Source organism: Panulirus ornatus, chromosome 3 (genome assembly GCF_036320965.1).
Source record: "Panulirus ornatus isolate Po-2019 chromosome 3, ASM3632096v1, whole genome shotgun sequence".
Taxonomy (NCBI): Eukaryota; Metazoa; Arthropoda; class Malacostraca; order Decapoda; family Palinuridae; genus Panulirus; species Panulirus ornatus.
The window spans coordinates 615505-634531 of record NC_092226.1 but is presented as its reverse complement, the minus strand read 5'-3'; the positions used below and the strand labels follow the sequence as shown (position 1 = coordinate 634531).

At 40.6% G+C, this 19027-nt stretch overlaps 1 protein-coding gene across 2 annotated transcripts in view; it reads right to left on the bottom strand.

Moving 5' to 3' along the window:
- Positions 1 to 19027, bottom strand: part of LOC139759963 (calcium and integrin-binding protein 1-like) — an 88042-nt gene that overhangs the window by 27383 nt on the left and 41632 nt on the right. The window contains exons 4-5 of one of the 2 annotated variants that reach the window (XM_071682682.1): positions 5425 to 5524; positions 3700 to 3794 (exon numbers count right to left, since the gene is read on the bottom strand). In XM_071682682.1, coding sequence (XP_071538783.1) covers positions 3700 to 3794; positions 5425 to 5524 — 195 coding nt within the window. Of the gene's footprint in view, positions 1 to 3699; positions 3804 to 5424; positions 5525 to 19027 lie in introns of both variants that reach the window. The other variant, XM_071682674.1, reaches the window with a different exon arrangement.

Sequence of the window (19027 nt, the reverse complement as noted above, 5' to 3'; positions counted from 1 at the left end):
AACCAGGTATTCCCAATCACCAGTCCTTTTTCAGCACAGAAATCTACAAGCTCTTCACCATTTCCATTTACAACACTGAACACCCTATGTACACCAATTATTCCCTCAACTGCCACATTACTCACCTTTGCATTCAAATCACCCATCACTATAACCCGGTCTCGTGCATCAAAACTACTAACACACTCACTCAGCTGCTCCCAAAACACTTGCCTCTCATGATCTTTCTTCTCATGCCCAGGTGCATATGCACCAATAATCACCCATCTTTCTCCATCCACTTTCAGTTTTACACATATCAATCTAGAGTTTACTTTCTTACACTCTATCACATACTTCCACCACTCTTGTTTCAGGAGTAGTGCTACTCCTTCCCTTGCTCTTGTCCTCTCACGAACCCCTGACTTTACTCCCAAGACATTCCCAAACCACTCTTCCCCTTTACCCTTGAGCTTTGTTTCACTCAGAGCCAAAACATCCAGGTTCCTTTCGTCAAACATACTACCTATCTCTCCATTTTTCTCAACTTGGTTACATCCACACACATTTAAACACCCCAATCTGAGCCTTCGGGAGGATGAGCAATCCCCGCGTGACTCCTTCTTCTGTTTCCCCTTTTAGAAAGTTAAAATACAAGGAGGGGAGGGTTTCTAGCCCCCCGCTCCTATCCCCTATAGTCGCCTTCTGCGACACGTGAGGAATGCATGGGAAGTATTCTTTCTCCCCTATCCCCAGGGATATATATATATTTTCATTATTATTATTTTGCTTTGTCGCTGTCTCCCGCATTAGCGAGGTAGCACAAGGAAACAGATGAAAGAATGGCTCTACCCACCCACATACACACGTATATACATACACGTCCACACACGCAAATATACATACCTATACACCTCAACATATACATAAATATACATACACACAGACATATACATATATACACATGTACATAATTCATACTGTCTGCCTTTATTCATTCCCATCGCCACCCTGCCACACATGAAATAACAACCCCCTCCCCCCTCATGTGTGTGAGGTAGCACTAGGAAAAGACAACAAAGGCCACATTCGTTCACACTCAGTCCCTAGCTGTCATGTAATAATGCACAGAAACCACAGCTCCCTTTCCACATCCAGGCCCTACAGAACTTTCCATGGTTTACCACAGACGCTTCACATACCCTGGTTCAATCCATTGACTGCACGTCGACCCCGGTATACCACATCGTTCAAATTCACTCTATTCTTTGCACGCCTTTCACCCTCCTGCATGTTCAGGCCCCGATCACTCAAAATCTTTTTCACTCCATCATTCCACCTCCAATTTGGTCTCCCACTTCTCCTCATTCCCTCCACCTCTGACACATATATCCTCTTGGTCAATCTTTCCTCACTCATTCTCTCCATGTGACCAAACCATTTCAAAACACCCTCTTCTGCTCTCTCAACCACGCACTTTTTATTACCACACATCTCACTTACCCTATTATTACTTAATCAATCAAACCACCTCACACTACATATTGTCCTCAAACATCTCATTTCCAGCACATCCACCCTCCTCCGCACAACTCTATCCATAGCCCATGCCTCATAACCATACAACATTGTTGGAACCACTATTCCTTCAAACATACCCATTTTTGCCTTCCGAGGTAACGCTTTCGACTTCCACACATTCTTCAACGCTTCCAGAATTTTAACTCCCCTCCCCCTCCCTATGATTCACTTCCGCTTCCATGGTTCCATCCGCTGCCAAATCCACTCCCAGATATCTAAAACACCTCACTTCCAGTTTTTCTCCATTCAAGCTTACCTCCCAACTGACTTGACCCTCAACCCTACTGTACCTAATAACCTTGCTCTTATTCACATTTACTCTTAACTTTTTTCTTTCACACACTTTACCAGACTTAGTCACCAGCTTCTGCAGTTTCTCACATGAATCAGCCACCAGCGCTGTATCATCAGCGAACAACAACTGACTCACTTCCCAAGCTCTCTCACCCACAACAGACTGCATACTTGCCCCTCTTTCCAAAACTCGTGCATTTACCTCCCTAACAACCCCATCCATAAACAAATGAAACAACCATGGAGACATCACACACCCCTGCCGCAAACCTACATTCACTGAGAACCAATCACTTTCCTCTCTTCCTACACGTACACATGCCTTACATCCTCGATAAAAACTTTTCACTGCTTCTAACAACTTGCCTCCCACACCATATATTCGTAATACCTTCCACAGAGCATCTCTATCAACTCTATCATATCCCTTCTCCAGATCCATAAATGCTACATACAAATCCATTTGCTTTTCTAAGTATTTCTCACATACATTCTTCAAAACAAACACCTGATCCAAGCATCCTCTACCACTTCTCAAACCACACTGCTCTTCCCCAATCTGATGCTCTGTACATGCCTTCACGCTCTCAATCAATACCTTCCCATATAATTTCCCGGGCATACTCAATAAACTTATACCTCTGTAATTTGAGCACTCACCTTTGTCCCCTTTACCTTTGTACAATGGCACTATGCAAGCATTCCACCACAGTGACATCACACAGCCCTGCCTCACACCTACAAGTATCCCAAAACTTTTGCTCAGTTCTCCATCCACTCTTACATGCACATCTGCTCCTCTACAGAAGTACATAAGGCTTTTACCCCATCCAACTGTTGTCCCCCTACACCATATATCCTTAACACCTCCCACAAAGCATTCCACTCGACTCTGTCATGTGCTTTCTCCAGATCCATAATAGCTGAATACAAATTCTTATCTTTCGCTAAATACTTTTCCATGGTCATTTTTACTACAAAAATCTGATCCACACATCCCTACCATTCCTAAAACCCCCTTGCTCTTCAATGATTCTGCATTCAGTCACTTCCATCACTCTATCAATTAATATTCTTGCATGCACTTTTCCTAATATACTTAACAGACTTATTCCCCTACAATAGCTATATACATTCTTCACAGCTTTTCCACTGAATAAAGGAACAATAATAAGCTTTCACCCAATCCTCAGGCACAACCTTCTTTTCCATGCTAAATTACATATGATGCATCTACTTTATCACACTTTCAGCTTCATACTTCAGCATTTCAGCCATAATCTCATCAACTTCACATGCCTTTCCTACCTTCAACCTCATTATTACCCTTCTTACCTCCATCTTTGCTATATGCCCCTGCACTTGTATCCTCTCCATCCCCCTTATCTATGCATGTAACAACTGCTGCCTCCCCTTCTCTCATGTTCAGTTCTTCAAAATAATCTTTCCATCTTCCTTTCACTTCCTCCTTCTGATTCACTAACTCCCCTTCCTTACTTCTTACATCAACATTTCCATTCTTCCATCCACCTCTTTCCATTTTCACCTCCTTCCAGTATAGTTTCTTATTATCCCAAAACTTTCCACTTAACTTCCTTCCAAAATTTTCATCTAATCTTTTGCTTTTCTCTATCAGCTTCTTAACATTCCACTTACATATTTTGTATTTTTCCCTCCTCCTGAAGTTAGGGCATTCATTTTTTTTAATTTCGCAAGCAATATATTGAAAAATGCTGTTTTCTTTCACCAACCCTACAACTTGCCAGATATTCTTTTTCCCTCAAATAAAAAACAAAAAATTTACAAAACTCTGTGGAAATACATCAGTAAAGCATTAATACTTACCTCCATATCTCCAGGTGAAAAGCGCTGGGGGCTGACAAGTTTTGTTATAGTCTCCTCAAGGTCTCTGCGGCCTAAGTAGTCATCTCCATCAAAATCTGTAAAATCTTCATCCTAACAGTACTATGTTGCTATCTTGCAAACATTCTATTCACATAAATTTACTACGAACAGGAAACCTATGGACATCATGCAATCTTAGAGCCATGGAAAGACAAAATTTGAGGAAAACACTTATGTGCTTAGAGAATATAAGTAGTATAAGGCCAGAATATTATCCCTGGGGATAGGGGAGAAAGAATACTTCCCACGTATTCCCTGCGTGTCGTAGAAGGCGACTAAAAGGGGAGGGAGCGGGGGGCTGGAAATCTTCCCCTCTCGTTTTTTTTTAATTTTCCAAAACAAGGAACAGAGAAGGGGGCCAGGTGAGGATATTCCCTCCAAGGCCCAGTCCTCTGTTCTTAACGCTACCTCGCTAACGCAGGAAATGGCGAATAGTTTGAAAGAAAGAAAATAAAGTACAAGCAGTAGGTTGGAATGCAGTAGTCAGTAGGAATGTTAGGTAGAAGCCTTTGGAAACAAGCACTAGAGTTGCCCTCTGTCAGTATGTACATAATTCATACTGTCTGCCCTCATTCATTCCCGTCGCCACCCTGCCACACATGAAATAACAACCCCCTCCCCCCTCATGGGAGCGAGGTAGCGCTAGGGAAAGACAACAAAGGCCACATTCGTTCACACTCAGTCTCTAGCTGTCATGTATAATGCACCGAAACCACAGCTCCCTTTTTACATCCAGGCCCCACAAAACTTTCCATGGTTTACCCCAGACGCTTCACATGCCCTGGTTCAATCCAGTGACAGCACATCGACCCCGATATACCACATCATTCCAATTCACTCTGTTCCTTGCACGCCTTTCACCCTCCTGCATGTTCAGGCCCAAATCACTCAAAATCTTTTTCACTCATGTAAAAAGATAAAAGATAAAAGTAAAAAAACACATAAAACAAATAGTATTGGTACTCTAAAGTCACCACCATACTGTGACAACTGATACTGTCGGTCTCCTGGTATACTGTTCCTCATGAAAGAAAAGTACATACAATTGATGCCTTGGAAACCAAGATAAAAGTAAAAGGACAAGGATTTAACATCTTTCTAAGCCAGAAATGAAAGTGAAGACATTACATGCCACATAAGATCATAGACAGCTGGAGTATTGCCCCAGATAAAGTGAATGATGTGAGTTGAGCTGCTTCAAGCCACATCACCTTACTGCCATAACTACAGGCTTGGGCAGGTTTCTGTATAATCACCAGCTTCCACAAGTAAATGAGTATCTGCCTGCCAAATATGTTTCACAGTGGTTGAAATATGTGAATCCTCATGGACACACCTTATTTCTCAGGTAAAAAAATGGTGTTTTAATCCCTCCATCAAGCAAAAGCTCCATCAGATTCTTATAGGCTATGTTTGTGGTTAAATAGGATTAAACAATAGCAAAAAGGGAGTTCTAGATAGGGAAACCTGAGACAGAAAAAGAGTACACAACCATCAAACAGTAATGACAGTACAACTGTAAGACTGTAATACATAAGCAAGTGTAACTATCTTAAATGCACATTTCTTGGCAAATCTAACTAAAATGTACAAATTATCATTTAACAAAAAACACATGAAGTTGGAATATTTTTCATACTTTCAAACACCTAAAATGTCACTTACCAAAAATACGAAAAGCATAATCTGCTTTGACTGACTTGGGTGCTGCCTCACTGAACACAGACATCATGTCCAAGAAATCCTCAAATGTGCAGTCACCATCCTGAAATTAAATACACAAATAAAATAATTCTTTGTTATACCTCATCATAGTTCTAGTCAAAATCTGCAAAACAGGCACTCTACCGCAGTTCTTGTCTTTAAAAGGCTACTATATCTAAATTTGTACAAATCTAGATTTGTACATTTTATCCCTGGGGATAGGGGAGAAAGAATACTTCCCACGTATTCCCTGCGTGTCGTAGAAGGCAACTAAAAGGGGAGGGAGCGGGTGGCTGGAAATCCTCCCCTCTCTTTTTTTTTTAATTTTCCAAAAGAAGGAACAGAGAAGGGGGCCAGGTGAGGATTTTCCCTCTAAGGCCCAGTCCTCTGTTCTTAACGCTACCTCGCAAATGCGGGAAATGGCGAATCGTATGAAAAAAAAAAAAAAATATCTAAATTCTTATTCAACCTTCCATGAAGAGATAGATGTTGTTCATCAAACTCAGCACCTTAAGTAATCATTAAAATTGATATCTAAAAGTTACTATCAACATATTTTTACTTTCTATTTATAACTAACTTCTCACTTTATTAAGGTAAGTGTCAATGACAAATGACCAATGGCCTCACACACATATGATTTCTAACTGCCACATATAATGTGCCAAAATCAAGGACTATCATCCAAATACATGCTCCACAGACTACCTCATGGTATACCTTGACCTTTAACCTTTTACCTTGAACTTGGCAACCCTAGGACCTCTTCCATGGGGGCTTCTATAGCATTCAAGTCAACCTTGTCTTGTGGCTGGGACTGCAATTCATGAAGCATGGTGATGATGAATGACTGTCTTCTTTGTGTAAATACAGGGCAGCTGATATAAGACAATCCCCTGGGTGTTCATGATGTAATACAGAAGTATAGATTTCAGAGTTTCTTCTAAAACATTTGTTCAAAAACATAACCATCTGCAAAGTGATAATGCTATCTTGGTGACTTCAGTGTGACAGTTGCATTCTGGGCATGAGCTGTTCTTGACATGTTTTAAACTAATGAAGGTAATAAGGGGGTGATTTACATCAAGAATGCAGTGTGACTTGCAATTGTGTGAGAAGAGTTGTTTCAAGTGCAAGTATGTCTAGTGGAACAGAGTTCAAGACTGAACTAGGAGACAACGGTTCATTATTAGTCCTTTGACTTCATACATTTACTATTACCTTCCTAATCCAGGTTCCCCTTCTATGGGGTTCCTGTGTGAGTGTGTGAAATTGCTTGTAGTCATGCTCAAAGAACATATGGGAAATCTTCTTTTATCAAAAATAAATTCTATTTCAACAAGGTGAAGCACAAAGGACTTCTGTCCCCAGAAAGCTGAAGGTGGAACATCAGCCCTAGGTGGAGACCTGCTCAAGACTCTCTGAGGAGCTGCTCCATAACAGCCTGTGGTAGGGTTCTTAAAAGAGGGGTTGTTGTCTTGAGCATAAAGTGCTATGAGACTTGTTATGGCTAGTCAGTACACTTAAGGGTTGAAGAAGCTTTGAAAAATTAGTTCATCTTGTATGTCAACAGACCATAAGGCGGCTTGAATGCTCTACATCCATGCTGTTTTTAAAGTTAATTTTGGTGATAAACAAAAAAAATGTATCACTTAATTCTTTGTGAATAGTGTTGAGAGAGTATAACCTTAATGAAGAATGTTGCGTAACATTCAGAGTGGTCTCCACTGTTAGGCCTTGTCCTGCCTCATGCATAACACAAGTCATTAAAACTGCTGACTCTCGCAGCTCCCTTATCTGTCATTACTGGAGTCGGTGATGATGTATATTACATTCGCTCAGCCACTTCTATCGCATGGCCTCATGCATCTCTGGGTTGTCTAACCCAAGCACTATAGTCTATACTGAATAATCTAAAGTAATCATGGTGTCAAAATCTTGGTTACATATGTCTTGATACTGGAACACAAAAAAGTACATAATATAGAGTTCTTCCTAATCAATAAGTTTCTCAGCCTGCACTGTGATGAACTACATGCTAAGGGTTTCAAAACAATTTTAACAGTACAATGACCAAAATAAAGTTCAACAAAAATACTAGTTCTAATATCATTTATTCACTTGGAGTAGTTTTCTGACATCCCGAGTTCTTTGTACCATTAGGTTCAACTTCGTTCACTTCAGGTCTAGTTTTCCTAGAGTTCCTGTGGTCAATGGGTCTTCCATAACTTCTGACCAGTGAACAATTACCAACATTGTTATTGACAACAGTCTGTTCGCTGTGGAGTCAAACTTCAATAAACATCTCCCTTTTTGCACATGACTTCAAACTTGGATGTTGCATGAGTTAGGGGGAGAGTGTTGGTCTCTATCCCTCCCTGCTTGATATAACTATTAAACACTGGTAGATAATTAACACTTTCGGAAAACATATACAGATATTAACATCTAAAACTTCTACTAAGGGCTAGGTCAATATTCGCAAAACAAATTCACAATCATCTGTTGCACTAACATTTACCAGCCTCCAGTCACTAAGAGATGTATTTACTGAATGTACTGGTAACAGAGTTGAAGTTCTTAACAATGTAACAAAACATCTAAACTAGGAAAGGCGAGTTTACAACATATAACTAAATCATAGCTTACTAAAACTACAGCTTCTACATAACAATGATTCACATATAAAAGGGAAGGCTTAACCTGACAGTTTATATAGCTCTGCTTTTGGATAAATGAAATATGAAATACTATTCATTCACACTGATGTACCACTCCATTTTCAACCTAAATCAAGTAACATCCTTAGGGGGTTCAACCACAGCTCCAAGTCTGTCTGATGTTTATAGGGGTAGTGCAGTTACCAACAATGGTATCACTAAGATTAAGATATATCAATGTGAGTCTAGATGTAAACCATGAAAATGTTTCAGGTATGCATCATGTCAAAGCGCAGTTGTTAACATATCTACTGTGTAGGTCTTAGTACCAGGGACAAGGTCCTTACTGTTCTCATTACGGTCGAGTAGTTTAAGGTTGTCAGCATGCTCTTCTCAAACGTATTGAGTTTCCAAATGTCTGAATTTATATTCATGTCCTCTTATGTGTTGTAGTACCCTATATGGTCCCGTGAACTGTGATGCTATATTATAATTCTCTCCTGGAGTAATAAAATTCTTTACCATTACTAAGTTACCTTCTCTAATCTGTCCAGGTCTAGCTAGCTTTCGCTTGAGTGAACTGTCATGTTGCTTCACCTATGTTCTGTCTAATTCGCTGATGTGCATGTTGGGAAAATGAGAACTTATATGCTTCATAATTATCAGTATCATACACTGCTTGTGATTTAGACATCAACAGGTCATATGGATATCTCTTGTCATATCCATAAAATGCATAAAATGGGGTGTCACCTATAATGGCATGATATGAAGCATTAATGACACTTTGTACATCAGAGATCCATTCATCTCAATGGGTATTCTGAAAGTCAATAGTTACTCCTTGTGTCTCTAACACCTTGCAATTCAACATCTCTGCTAACCCATTCAATGCTAGGAGATGAGCAGCAATGTTAATCTTCCTTATGTTATACTTTACATGTAATTCTTCCATGAGTTTATTGTTAAAGTCTCCTCCATTCTCCTAATTAGAACTCTTGGTGCACTGTGGAGATTCAAGATGCTTCCTTAAATGCCTTAACAAAAGTCTTAGAAGTTTTTTCTGGCAGTGGAACCAGATTACAATACTGGGTAAAGGCACTTATCATGACTAGCAAGCACCTGTTTCCTTGATGAGTTTGAGACAATCCTTACAGTAAGTCCATACAAGTCCCATGGTTCCTTGACCTCAGGGTATAAAAAACTGGATTTGGTGCTATGACATTACCTTTAAGCTGACTGCATATGGAACACTTGTCTACATACTGTGCAATTTGCTTTGCCATCTCAGGCCAAAAGTACTTTAACCAAGTTTCTTTAATGCATGTCTTTACCTGGATGAATTGCTTGGGGTATATCATGAATTATGACAAACAATTGGGATACTAAGCTAGTTGGTTTAACTAATTGTAGAACTGTATGAACAGGAGTTCCTAGTTCCACTTCCCTGTACAATAATTCATCCTGTAAGACAAATTCCCTATTCAGGCCACGGGGGTTTAATTGTCACGTCAGGAGTTTCTTTATGTAAGTATTTTATCGTCTGTGACCAGACTAGGTCATTCTGTTGCTCTTCCTTTAACTCATCTATATCTATATCTAGGGTGGGGTAAAATGTTCTGTTTTCCAGCTATGTTCTCTATAGTATCCTATAGTATCTGTATAGTCACTGGCCATCTAGCAAACCTTCCTGTGGGTTTTCAATTTTGGGATAACCCTACCATGGGTTGGTGATCAGTAAACATATGAACTGGGTAATGGTAAATAAGATCCTTAAAATGTTTCAGTACCAAAACCATTACTATTGCATCTTGCTCTATGACCATGTATTTTTTATCTGCTTTGTTCAGCATCCTGCTGCTGTAAGCTATGAGATGTGGTTGTCCAACAATTCTCTGCATTAGGGCTGCTTCAACCCCTTTCACACTTGCAACAGTAACTAAAAAGGATGGTTGCTGAAAATCAGGAAGTACAGTACTAAAATAGGTGCAGAACTGAGTGCTTGCTTCAATGTGTTCATGATATATTGCTGTGCTTTCCCCCAATGGAAAGTAACATCCTTCCTTAGTAAGTTTGTTAGAAATGAGGCCATGGTACTAAATCCCTTCACAATACTCTGGTAGAATCCAGCTAATCCTCCAAATGTTCGAACCTCATCTGCATTCCTAGGTGTGCGAAATTGTGCTACAGCTTTTACCTTCTCATTATCTGGGGAAACTCCTCTCCCATTCACTACATGTCCTAAATATTTTATCTTTGTCCTTAAAATTTACATTCTGACAAGTCGATCTTTAAATTCGCCAACTGTAACTCCTTGAAGGTTTCCTCTAAGTTTCTCAGATGGGTAAGGACATCCTTACTAATAATCATTGTCAGCAAGGCCTAAAGGTCTGTCCTATCTAATTTCAAAAAATCATTGTCATGAGCCTTGAAAAAGTTAAAGGCAATGATCTTAGTCCAAAAGGCATCATTGTAAACTCCCAGTGACCTATAGGGGTGCTGAATGCAGTCACTGATTTACTGATATCATCCTATGGTATCTGCCAAAAAATGTGTAAGAAAGCTAAGGTGGAAAATACCTTATTATCCCCTAATTATTGAATAAGTTCACCTATTACAGGTAACCTTATTCAACAGCATATAATCTATCACAGGCTTCCAATTTCCATCCTTCTTTGGTACTAAGAAAAGTATGGAATTCCAAGGAGAGCTACTGGGCTGAATCACACCCTGTTGTGGCATTTCATTAACATATTCAACTACTGTCTGTCTTTGGGAATGAGAGTCTATGGACAGGAACACTGCAATGATTTAGAGCAAATTATCTCCCAACCTTTCCATAATCCTGACCACTGTGACCACTCTCCTAGTATTTTGGATTTGTTTTTCACCTTTAGTACATCCCATTGTAAATACATAATCTTGCCCCCAATTGGTTCATCTGATCACACTCTCATAAATGTATCTATTCTAACAGCACCTCCCCCTCCAGCAGCCCCTTCTACGTATAAATACTGGCACCTCAACAAAGCTGACAGAAATAACTTATGTAACTTATTTTCTGACTTTCCTTGGGTAAATTACTGTCTCTGCCAAATGCATAGCAGAGGTTATTCTTGTAGGAATGGAAGTATCTATCCCCTCTTCCTCCAAGACGACCTCTTCATCCAATCCATGGTTCAACTGTTCCTGTTCTAAGGCCATTCAGGCAAGGGATCAGGCATATCAGGCTTGGAAAAACTCTCCCTCTGGCTCCCTTTCAGATTTTATCACTGCTTCTAATCACTGCAAGCACTTTATCCATGATGCAAAGTGTTCCTTATTCAAAAGAAGTGTGATAACCTTTTCTTATCATCCAATGATAGGTCTTTCTGGTCTTTAGCTAAAGGCATCTCCAACAACTTATGTTCTACCCTTCCTTCACTTATCCATTCTGACTGCACTATAGTTGTCTCTCCTGTTGACAAAGTAACTCTCTTTGGTTCCTGTTTCTCCTCTAACTCCACTTTGGGTGACACTAACATTCCTTCAACCCCTGATGCTCCTCTTATTAATCCTATGCCCCTTCCCATAATCTCTCTTCAGAATGTCCAAAAAGTGCTTCTTTCTCCAGACACAAGCAAAGCTTATGGTCCTGATGGCACTCATCCCTGAGCAGTGAAAGTGTGTGCTTCTGAACTTGCACCTGTGCTTGCTTGTCTGTTCTGTGTCTGTTCAAAAACCACAACTTTTCCTTCTTCCTCGAAGCATGCATTGATATATCCCATCCCTATGAAGGGTGACCATTCTGAACCCTCTAACTATCGTCCTATTGCTTTAACATCTACCATTTGCAAAGTCTTTGAGTCCCTCTCCAACTCCCATATACTTAGACACCTCAAAAATCAGTTTTCTCTCCAATCACCAGTATGGTTTCCGTAAGGCGAGATCCACTGGTGATATTCTTTGCTATCTTTCTAGTTTCAAGTCAACATCCCTGAAAGATTCTGGGGAGTCTGGTGTAGTTGCCCTTGCCATATCTAAGGCTTTTGACAGGGTGTGGCATCAGGGTCTCATCTCTAAGCTACCCTCTTTTGGCTTCCCTCAACACTGCATTAATCAACATCCTTCAATTCTGCTCCCTTTTCTCTCACTCGACCTGCATCTCGCCTTGAAACAGCTTCCTCAATAAACTCAGACTTGGAAAGGATATTTCAGTGGGGTACACAAAATCTATTTAAGTTTAATGCCTCCAAGACCCAATTTCTACCTATCTCTCTATCAAAAACTCCTCATAACTCTCATCTCTCACAGTTCTGTGATTCCACATCTTGACTAAATGAACATACTTGGTATTACTGTAGAACATACTTGGTATTACTGTAATATCAACTCTTTTTTGGAAACCCCATATCACAAGAATAGCTGTCTGCCTCTAAGAAATTGTGTCCTGTTTGGATGTTGAAACTTTTATGAACAGTTGCTCCATTTATACAAGGGATTCTTTCATTCTTGTATGGAGTACTCCTCTCAGATTTGGGTTGGTTCAAGCTCTGAAAGATTCTGGGGAGTCATGTGTAGTTGCCCTTGCCATATCTAAGGCTTCTGACAGGGTGTGGCATTGGGGTCTCTTCTCTAACCTCCCCTCTTTTGGCTTCCCTCAACACTGCATTCATCAACATCCTTCAATTCTGCTCCCTTTTCTCTCACTCGACCTGCATATCGCCTTGAAACAGCTTCCTCAATAAACTCAGACTTGGACAGGATATTTCAGTGGGGTACACAAAATCTATTTAAGTTTAATGCCTCCAAGACCCAGTTTCTACCTATCTATCAAAAACTCCTCATAACTCTCATCTCTCACAGTTCTGTAATTCCACATCTTGACTAAATGAACATACTTAGTATTACTGTAATACTCACTCTTTCTTGGAAACCCTATATCACAAGAATAGCTGTCTGCCTCCAAGAAACTGTGTCGTTTAGATGCTGAAACTTTTCTGAACAGTTGCTCCGTTCATACAAGGGATTCTTTCATCCTTGTATGGAGTACTCCTCTCAGATTTGGGTTGGTTCAAGCTCTGCATCCTTACTTGACTGAGTTGAGTCGAAAGCAGTCCATCTAATAAACTGTCCCAGGCTAACTTCCAAACTTGACCACCCCTCACCCTACGCTGCAATGTTGGTTTACTTTCCCTCTTCTATAGGTATTACTATGGTTTTTGCTCCTGAGAGCTGGCCTCTCGTGTGCCTAAACTACTAGCTTGACCATGCAATGCTTGGCAAGCTGGTGTGTTACATGATTACTGTGTGGCCAGTGGCAACTCAAGGGTGGGCCGTTTTGATACCTATTTCTTTCCCTACACATCGAAGCTTTGGACTACCTGCTCATGTCTTTCCCAATAACTATGACCTGGCACATTTCAAAAGACAGGTCATTCACTTCGACAAAATTTGTAAATACTTTCCCTGGTCTTTTCTTTTTCTGTGTCATAACTCTCTCTATATTTCAATTAAGGCCTGGCCTTGATGTGTGACTGGAGCCTTCAACATAAAAAAAAGTACCATGCTGTAAGGGTATGGAGTGAGAAATATAAGGAGTTAATCCTAAAGGTTCCCCTTCCAAAGCCACTGTACTTTTGTAACCATTCAATAGGTCTACCAGTTTAGAGGTATATTGAGTAAACTGTAGCGACATCCATTAATACATCTCTAAGTTTTACCAGATCAACAACATTGTATTGCAGTCTTATAGTCTTATTAATAACTTGTAATTCTAACTTTTCCTAATATCTTTAATGGTCGTCCAGACACTCCAGTTACACCAATAATTCCTATGTCATTCTTGTACTGGTCCCTCTGGCAGTCTTTTAATGCAATCTAATTTAATCAAACTGATTTATGTTCTACAAACACCTTTACTGTTATCCCATTAAGTTTGGCTAAAATCATAGGCCAAGTAGTCTAATTAACAACTAAGCTCTGAAACTCATCATTTACATTTATCGTCTAGAACTGTACAAGGGTTAACTAGATTTTCTGAACTAAAAGAACTTAGCTGTCTGTTTCAGTTGTTCATGAGTTCAGAACTAAGTCAGTTTAGCTTGAGGAAGGCACAATGCCAGCTAGGGTGGTGATGTCTACTGTGCATCTGTAAATCACTGTGGATTAGAGCATGCCTGTACCTGTCTGCAATCTCTCGTGTTGTGGGTTGTTGTCTTATGATAGGAAAAATATTCATGGAACACCTGTGACATTAAGCTTGGGAAGCAAATCTGCAATGTCCTGTCTGCTTGCAGTAGTAGCACCATGGTGGTGTGGGTCTATGGATAGATGGCTGAGACATGGGCATGTGTGAACAAAAGGATCTGTTGGTTGTCCCTCTTCTAGGCTGTCCTATTAGATTTTGAGAGTGAGTATTGTGAAGGACCAGTCAGAACCCTTACATTATGTTTCACAAATTTCGACTGAGTCTTACTATTTGTAGCTATGACTGGGGTCTTATATTCTACATATAAAAAATGACAATTCTGATACTCAAGTACTTAATTCAATCTTCTCTGTCCATAATTCTGTATTTAACCACCAGTAGGACCAAATTAATCACCAACGCTCAGGTTATGGGCTTAGACAATTATGTCAATGTAACTGCCTTGCCATTGTCATAATCCATGACATACCCCACAACATCCAATCCAATCACTGTCCCAGGCTGGTAGCTTTGTGTACATAGACACCATCATCCTCATCAACATAATCTAGCTCAAACATTTCTATGATTATTGCCATCACATTAACCCTCTTCTCATGTCTAGAAAATTCTCTCCAAAATTGTTTAAATTCTTCACATTTAGATACATCTCTGAGTTTGGGTATTTGAGAAAATTTCTTAGCACCTCCATACTGATAGTCTATTAGGTTTAAAGCTTCTTTAATCAGATCACTATCTGAGGGAGTCCTACCCCTGTCAGAGGCTGAATGTTCTGTGTTTGTAAACCACAACTCTAAATCCTCACAATCTCACTTAAACTGGCTACTGATAGTATCTTTAAACACTAACTTATGGATTACAGATGAAGGTGCTTTTTTTTAAGCTTAAGGCTCCATTCATGGACAAAAGTCCACATCAAGGCCAGGCCTTTATTGAAATATAGAGAAATATCAAACAGAATACTTACTCCATCCCCTTCTCACATCACCACTACTTGTTATCACCTCCCCATTAGCCCCCTTCACTGAAGTTCCCATTTGCTCCCTTGTCTTACGCACTTTATTTACCTCCTTCCAAAACATCTTTTTATTCTCCCTAAAATCTAATGATACTCTCTCACCCCAACTCTCATTTGCCCTCTTTTTCACCTCTTGCACCTTTCGCTTGACCACCTGCCTCTTTCTTTTATACATCTCCCACTCATTATCATTTTTTTCCTGCAAAAATCGTCCAAATGCCTCTCTCTTCTCTTTCACTAATAATCTTACTTCTTCATCCCACCACTCGCTACCCTTTCTAATCAACCCACCTCCCACGCTTCTCATGCCACAAGCATCTTTTGCGCAAGCCATCACTGCTTCCCTATATACATCCCATTCCTCCCCCACTCCCCTTACCTCCTTTGTTCTCACCTTTTTCCATTCGGTACTCAGTCTCTCCTGGTACTTCCTCACACAAGTCTCCTTCCCAAGCTCACTTACTCTCACCACTCTCTTCACCCCAACATTCTCTCTTCTTTTCTAAAAACCTCTACAAATCTTCACCTTCACCTCCACAAGATAATGATCAGACATCCCTCCAGTTGCACCTCTAACCATATTAACATCCAAAAGTCTCTCTTTTGCGCGCCTATCAATTAACACATAATTTAATAACGCTATCTGGCCATCTCTCCTACTTATATACGTATACTTATGTATATCTCGCTTTTTAAACCAGATATTCCCAATCCCCAGTCCTTTCTCAGCACACAAATCCACAAGCTCTTCACCATTTCCATTTACAATTACTGAACACCCCATTTGTTGAATGTGTTTGATGACAGAGTGGCAGATATAGGGTGTTTTGGTTGAGGTGGTGTGCAAAGTGAGAGGGTTAGGGAAAATGATTTGGTAAACAGAGAAGAGGTAGTAAAAGCTTTGGGGAAGATGAAAGCCGGCAAGGCAGCAGGTTTGGATGGTATTGCAGTGGAATTTATCAAAACAGGGGGTAACTGTATTGTTGACTGGTTGGTAAGGTTATTTCATGTATGTATGATTCATGGTGAGATGCCTGAGGATTGGTGGAATGCTTGCATAGTGCCATTGTACAAGGGCAAAGCGGATAAGAGTGAGTGCTCAAATTACAGAGGTATAAGTTTGTTGAGTATTCCTGGCAAATTATATGGGAGGGTATTGATTGAGAGGGTGAAGGCATGTACAGAGCATCAGATCGGGGAAGAGCAGTGTGGTTTCAGAAGTGGTAGAGGATGTGTGGATCAGGTGTTTGCTTTGAAGAATGTATGTGAGAAATACTTAGAAAAGCAAATGGATTTGTATGTAGCATTTATGGATCTGGAGAAGGCATATGATAGAGTTGATAGAGATGCTCTGTGGAAGGTATTAAGAATATATGGTGCGAGAGGCAAGTTGTTAGAAGCAGTGAAAAGTTTTTATCAGGGATGTAAGGCATGTGTACATGTAGGAAGAGAGGAAAGTGATTGGTTCTCAGTGAATGTAGGTTTGCGGCAGGGGTGTGTGATGTCTCCATGGTTGTTTAATTTGTTTATAGATGGGGTTGTTAGGGAGGTGAATGCAAGAGTTTTGGAAAGAGGGGCAAGTATGCAGTCTCTTGTGGATGAGAGAGCTTGGGAAGTGAGTCAGTTGTTGTTCGCTGATGATACAGTGCTGGTGGCTGATTCATGGGAGGAACTGCAGAAGCTGGTGACTGAGTTTGGTAAAGTGTGTGAAAGAAGAAAGTTAAGAGTAAATGTGAATAAGAGCAAGGTTATTAGGTACAGTAGGGTTGAGGGTCAAGTCAATTGGGAGGTAAGTTTGAATGGAGAAAAACTGGAGGAAGTAAAGTGTTTTAGATATCTGGGAGTGGATCTGGCAGCAGAGGGAACCATGGAAGCGGAAGTGAATCATAGGGTGGGGGAGGGGGCGAAAATTTTGGGAGCCTTGAAGAATGTTTGGAAGTCGAGAACATTATCTCGGAAAGCAAAAATGGGTATGTTTGAAGGAATAGTGGTTCCAACAATGTTGTATGGTTGCAAGGCGTGGGCTATGGATAGAGTTGTGCGCAGGAGGGTGGATGTGCTGGAAATGAGATGTTTGAGGACAATATGTGGTGTGAGGTGGTTTGATCGAGTAAGTAATAATAGGGTAAGAGAGATGTGAGGAAATAAAAAGAGTGTGGTTGAGAGAGCAGAGGAGGGTGTTTTGAAATGGTTTGGTCACATGGAGAGAATGACTGAGGAAAGATTGACAAAGAGGATATAAGTGTCAGAGGTGGAGGGAACGAGGAGAAGTGGGAGACCAAATTGGAGGTGGTAAGATGGAGTGAAAAAGATTTTGAGTGATCGGGGCCTGAACATGCAGAAGGGTGAAAGGCGGGCAAGGAATAGAGTGAATTGGAATGATGTGGTATACTGGAGTTGACATGCTGTCAATGGATTGAACCAGGGCATGTGAAACGTCTGGGGTAAACCATGGAAAGTTCTGTGGGGCCTGGATGTGGAAAGGGAGCTGTGATTTCTGTGCATTATTACATGACAGCTAGAGACTGAGTGTGAACGAATGGGGCCTTTGTTGTCTTTTCCTAGCACTACCTCGCACACATGAGGGGGGGAGGGGGTTGTTATTTCCATGTGTGGCCAGGTGGCGATGGGAATAAATAAAGGCAGACAGCATGAACTATGTACATGTGTATATATGTATATGTCTGTGTGTGTATATATATGTGTACATTGAGATGTATAGGTATGTATATTTGCGTGTGTGGATGTGTATGTATATACATGTGTATGTGGGTGGGTTGGGCCATTTCTTTCGTCTGTTTCCTTGCGCTACCTCACTAACGCGGGAGACAGCGACAAAGCAAAATAAATAAATAAATAAATAAATACATAAATATATCAAACAGAAAAAGAAAAGACAAGGGAAAGTATTTACGAATATTTGAGAAAGTGAAAAACCTGTCTTTTGAAATGTATCATGTCCTAGTTATCATGAAAGACATGAGAAGGTAGAGAGTTCCAAGGTCTCAACAAACAGGGAAAGAAGCAGTTGTCAAAACAGTCCACCCTTGAGCTGCCAATGGCCCCACAATAATCATGTGATGCAGCAGCCCACTGAATATTGCGTGGTCTAGCAAGGGGTGTGGGTACACCAGGAGCAAAAACCAAAGCAATACCCACAGAAGAGGGAAAGTGAACCAACTCTGGCACAAGGGAAGGGGGCCAAGTTTGGAAGTTAGCCCAGGACAGTTTATAAGGCAGATCACTTTTAACTCAACTCTGTCAAGTAAGGATGCAGAGCTAGAAACACCCTAAATGTGAGAGCAGTACTCCATAAAGGGACCAATCAATCCCTAGTATAAACGGAGATACTGTTCAGAAGAGTAGTTTCGACACCTAAACAGGACACCTAGTTTCTTAGAGGCAGATGTAGCTATTCCTGTGATGTGGGGTTTCCAAGAAAGAGTGGATGTTACAGTAATACTAAGTATGTTTACTGATTTCAAGAGGTGGAATTACAGAACTATCAAAGATAGACGAGAGCTGTGAGGAGCCCTCAATAGAGAGATAGGTAGGAATTGGGTCTTGGAGGCACCAAAGTCAACAAGATTCTGTCCACCCCCGAACCCACTGAGATATCCTGCCACAGTCTGAGTCCACTGAGGAAGCCATAACAATATGAGATGCACATCGAGAGAGAGAAAAAGGAGCAAAATT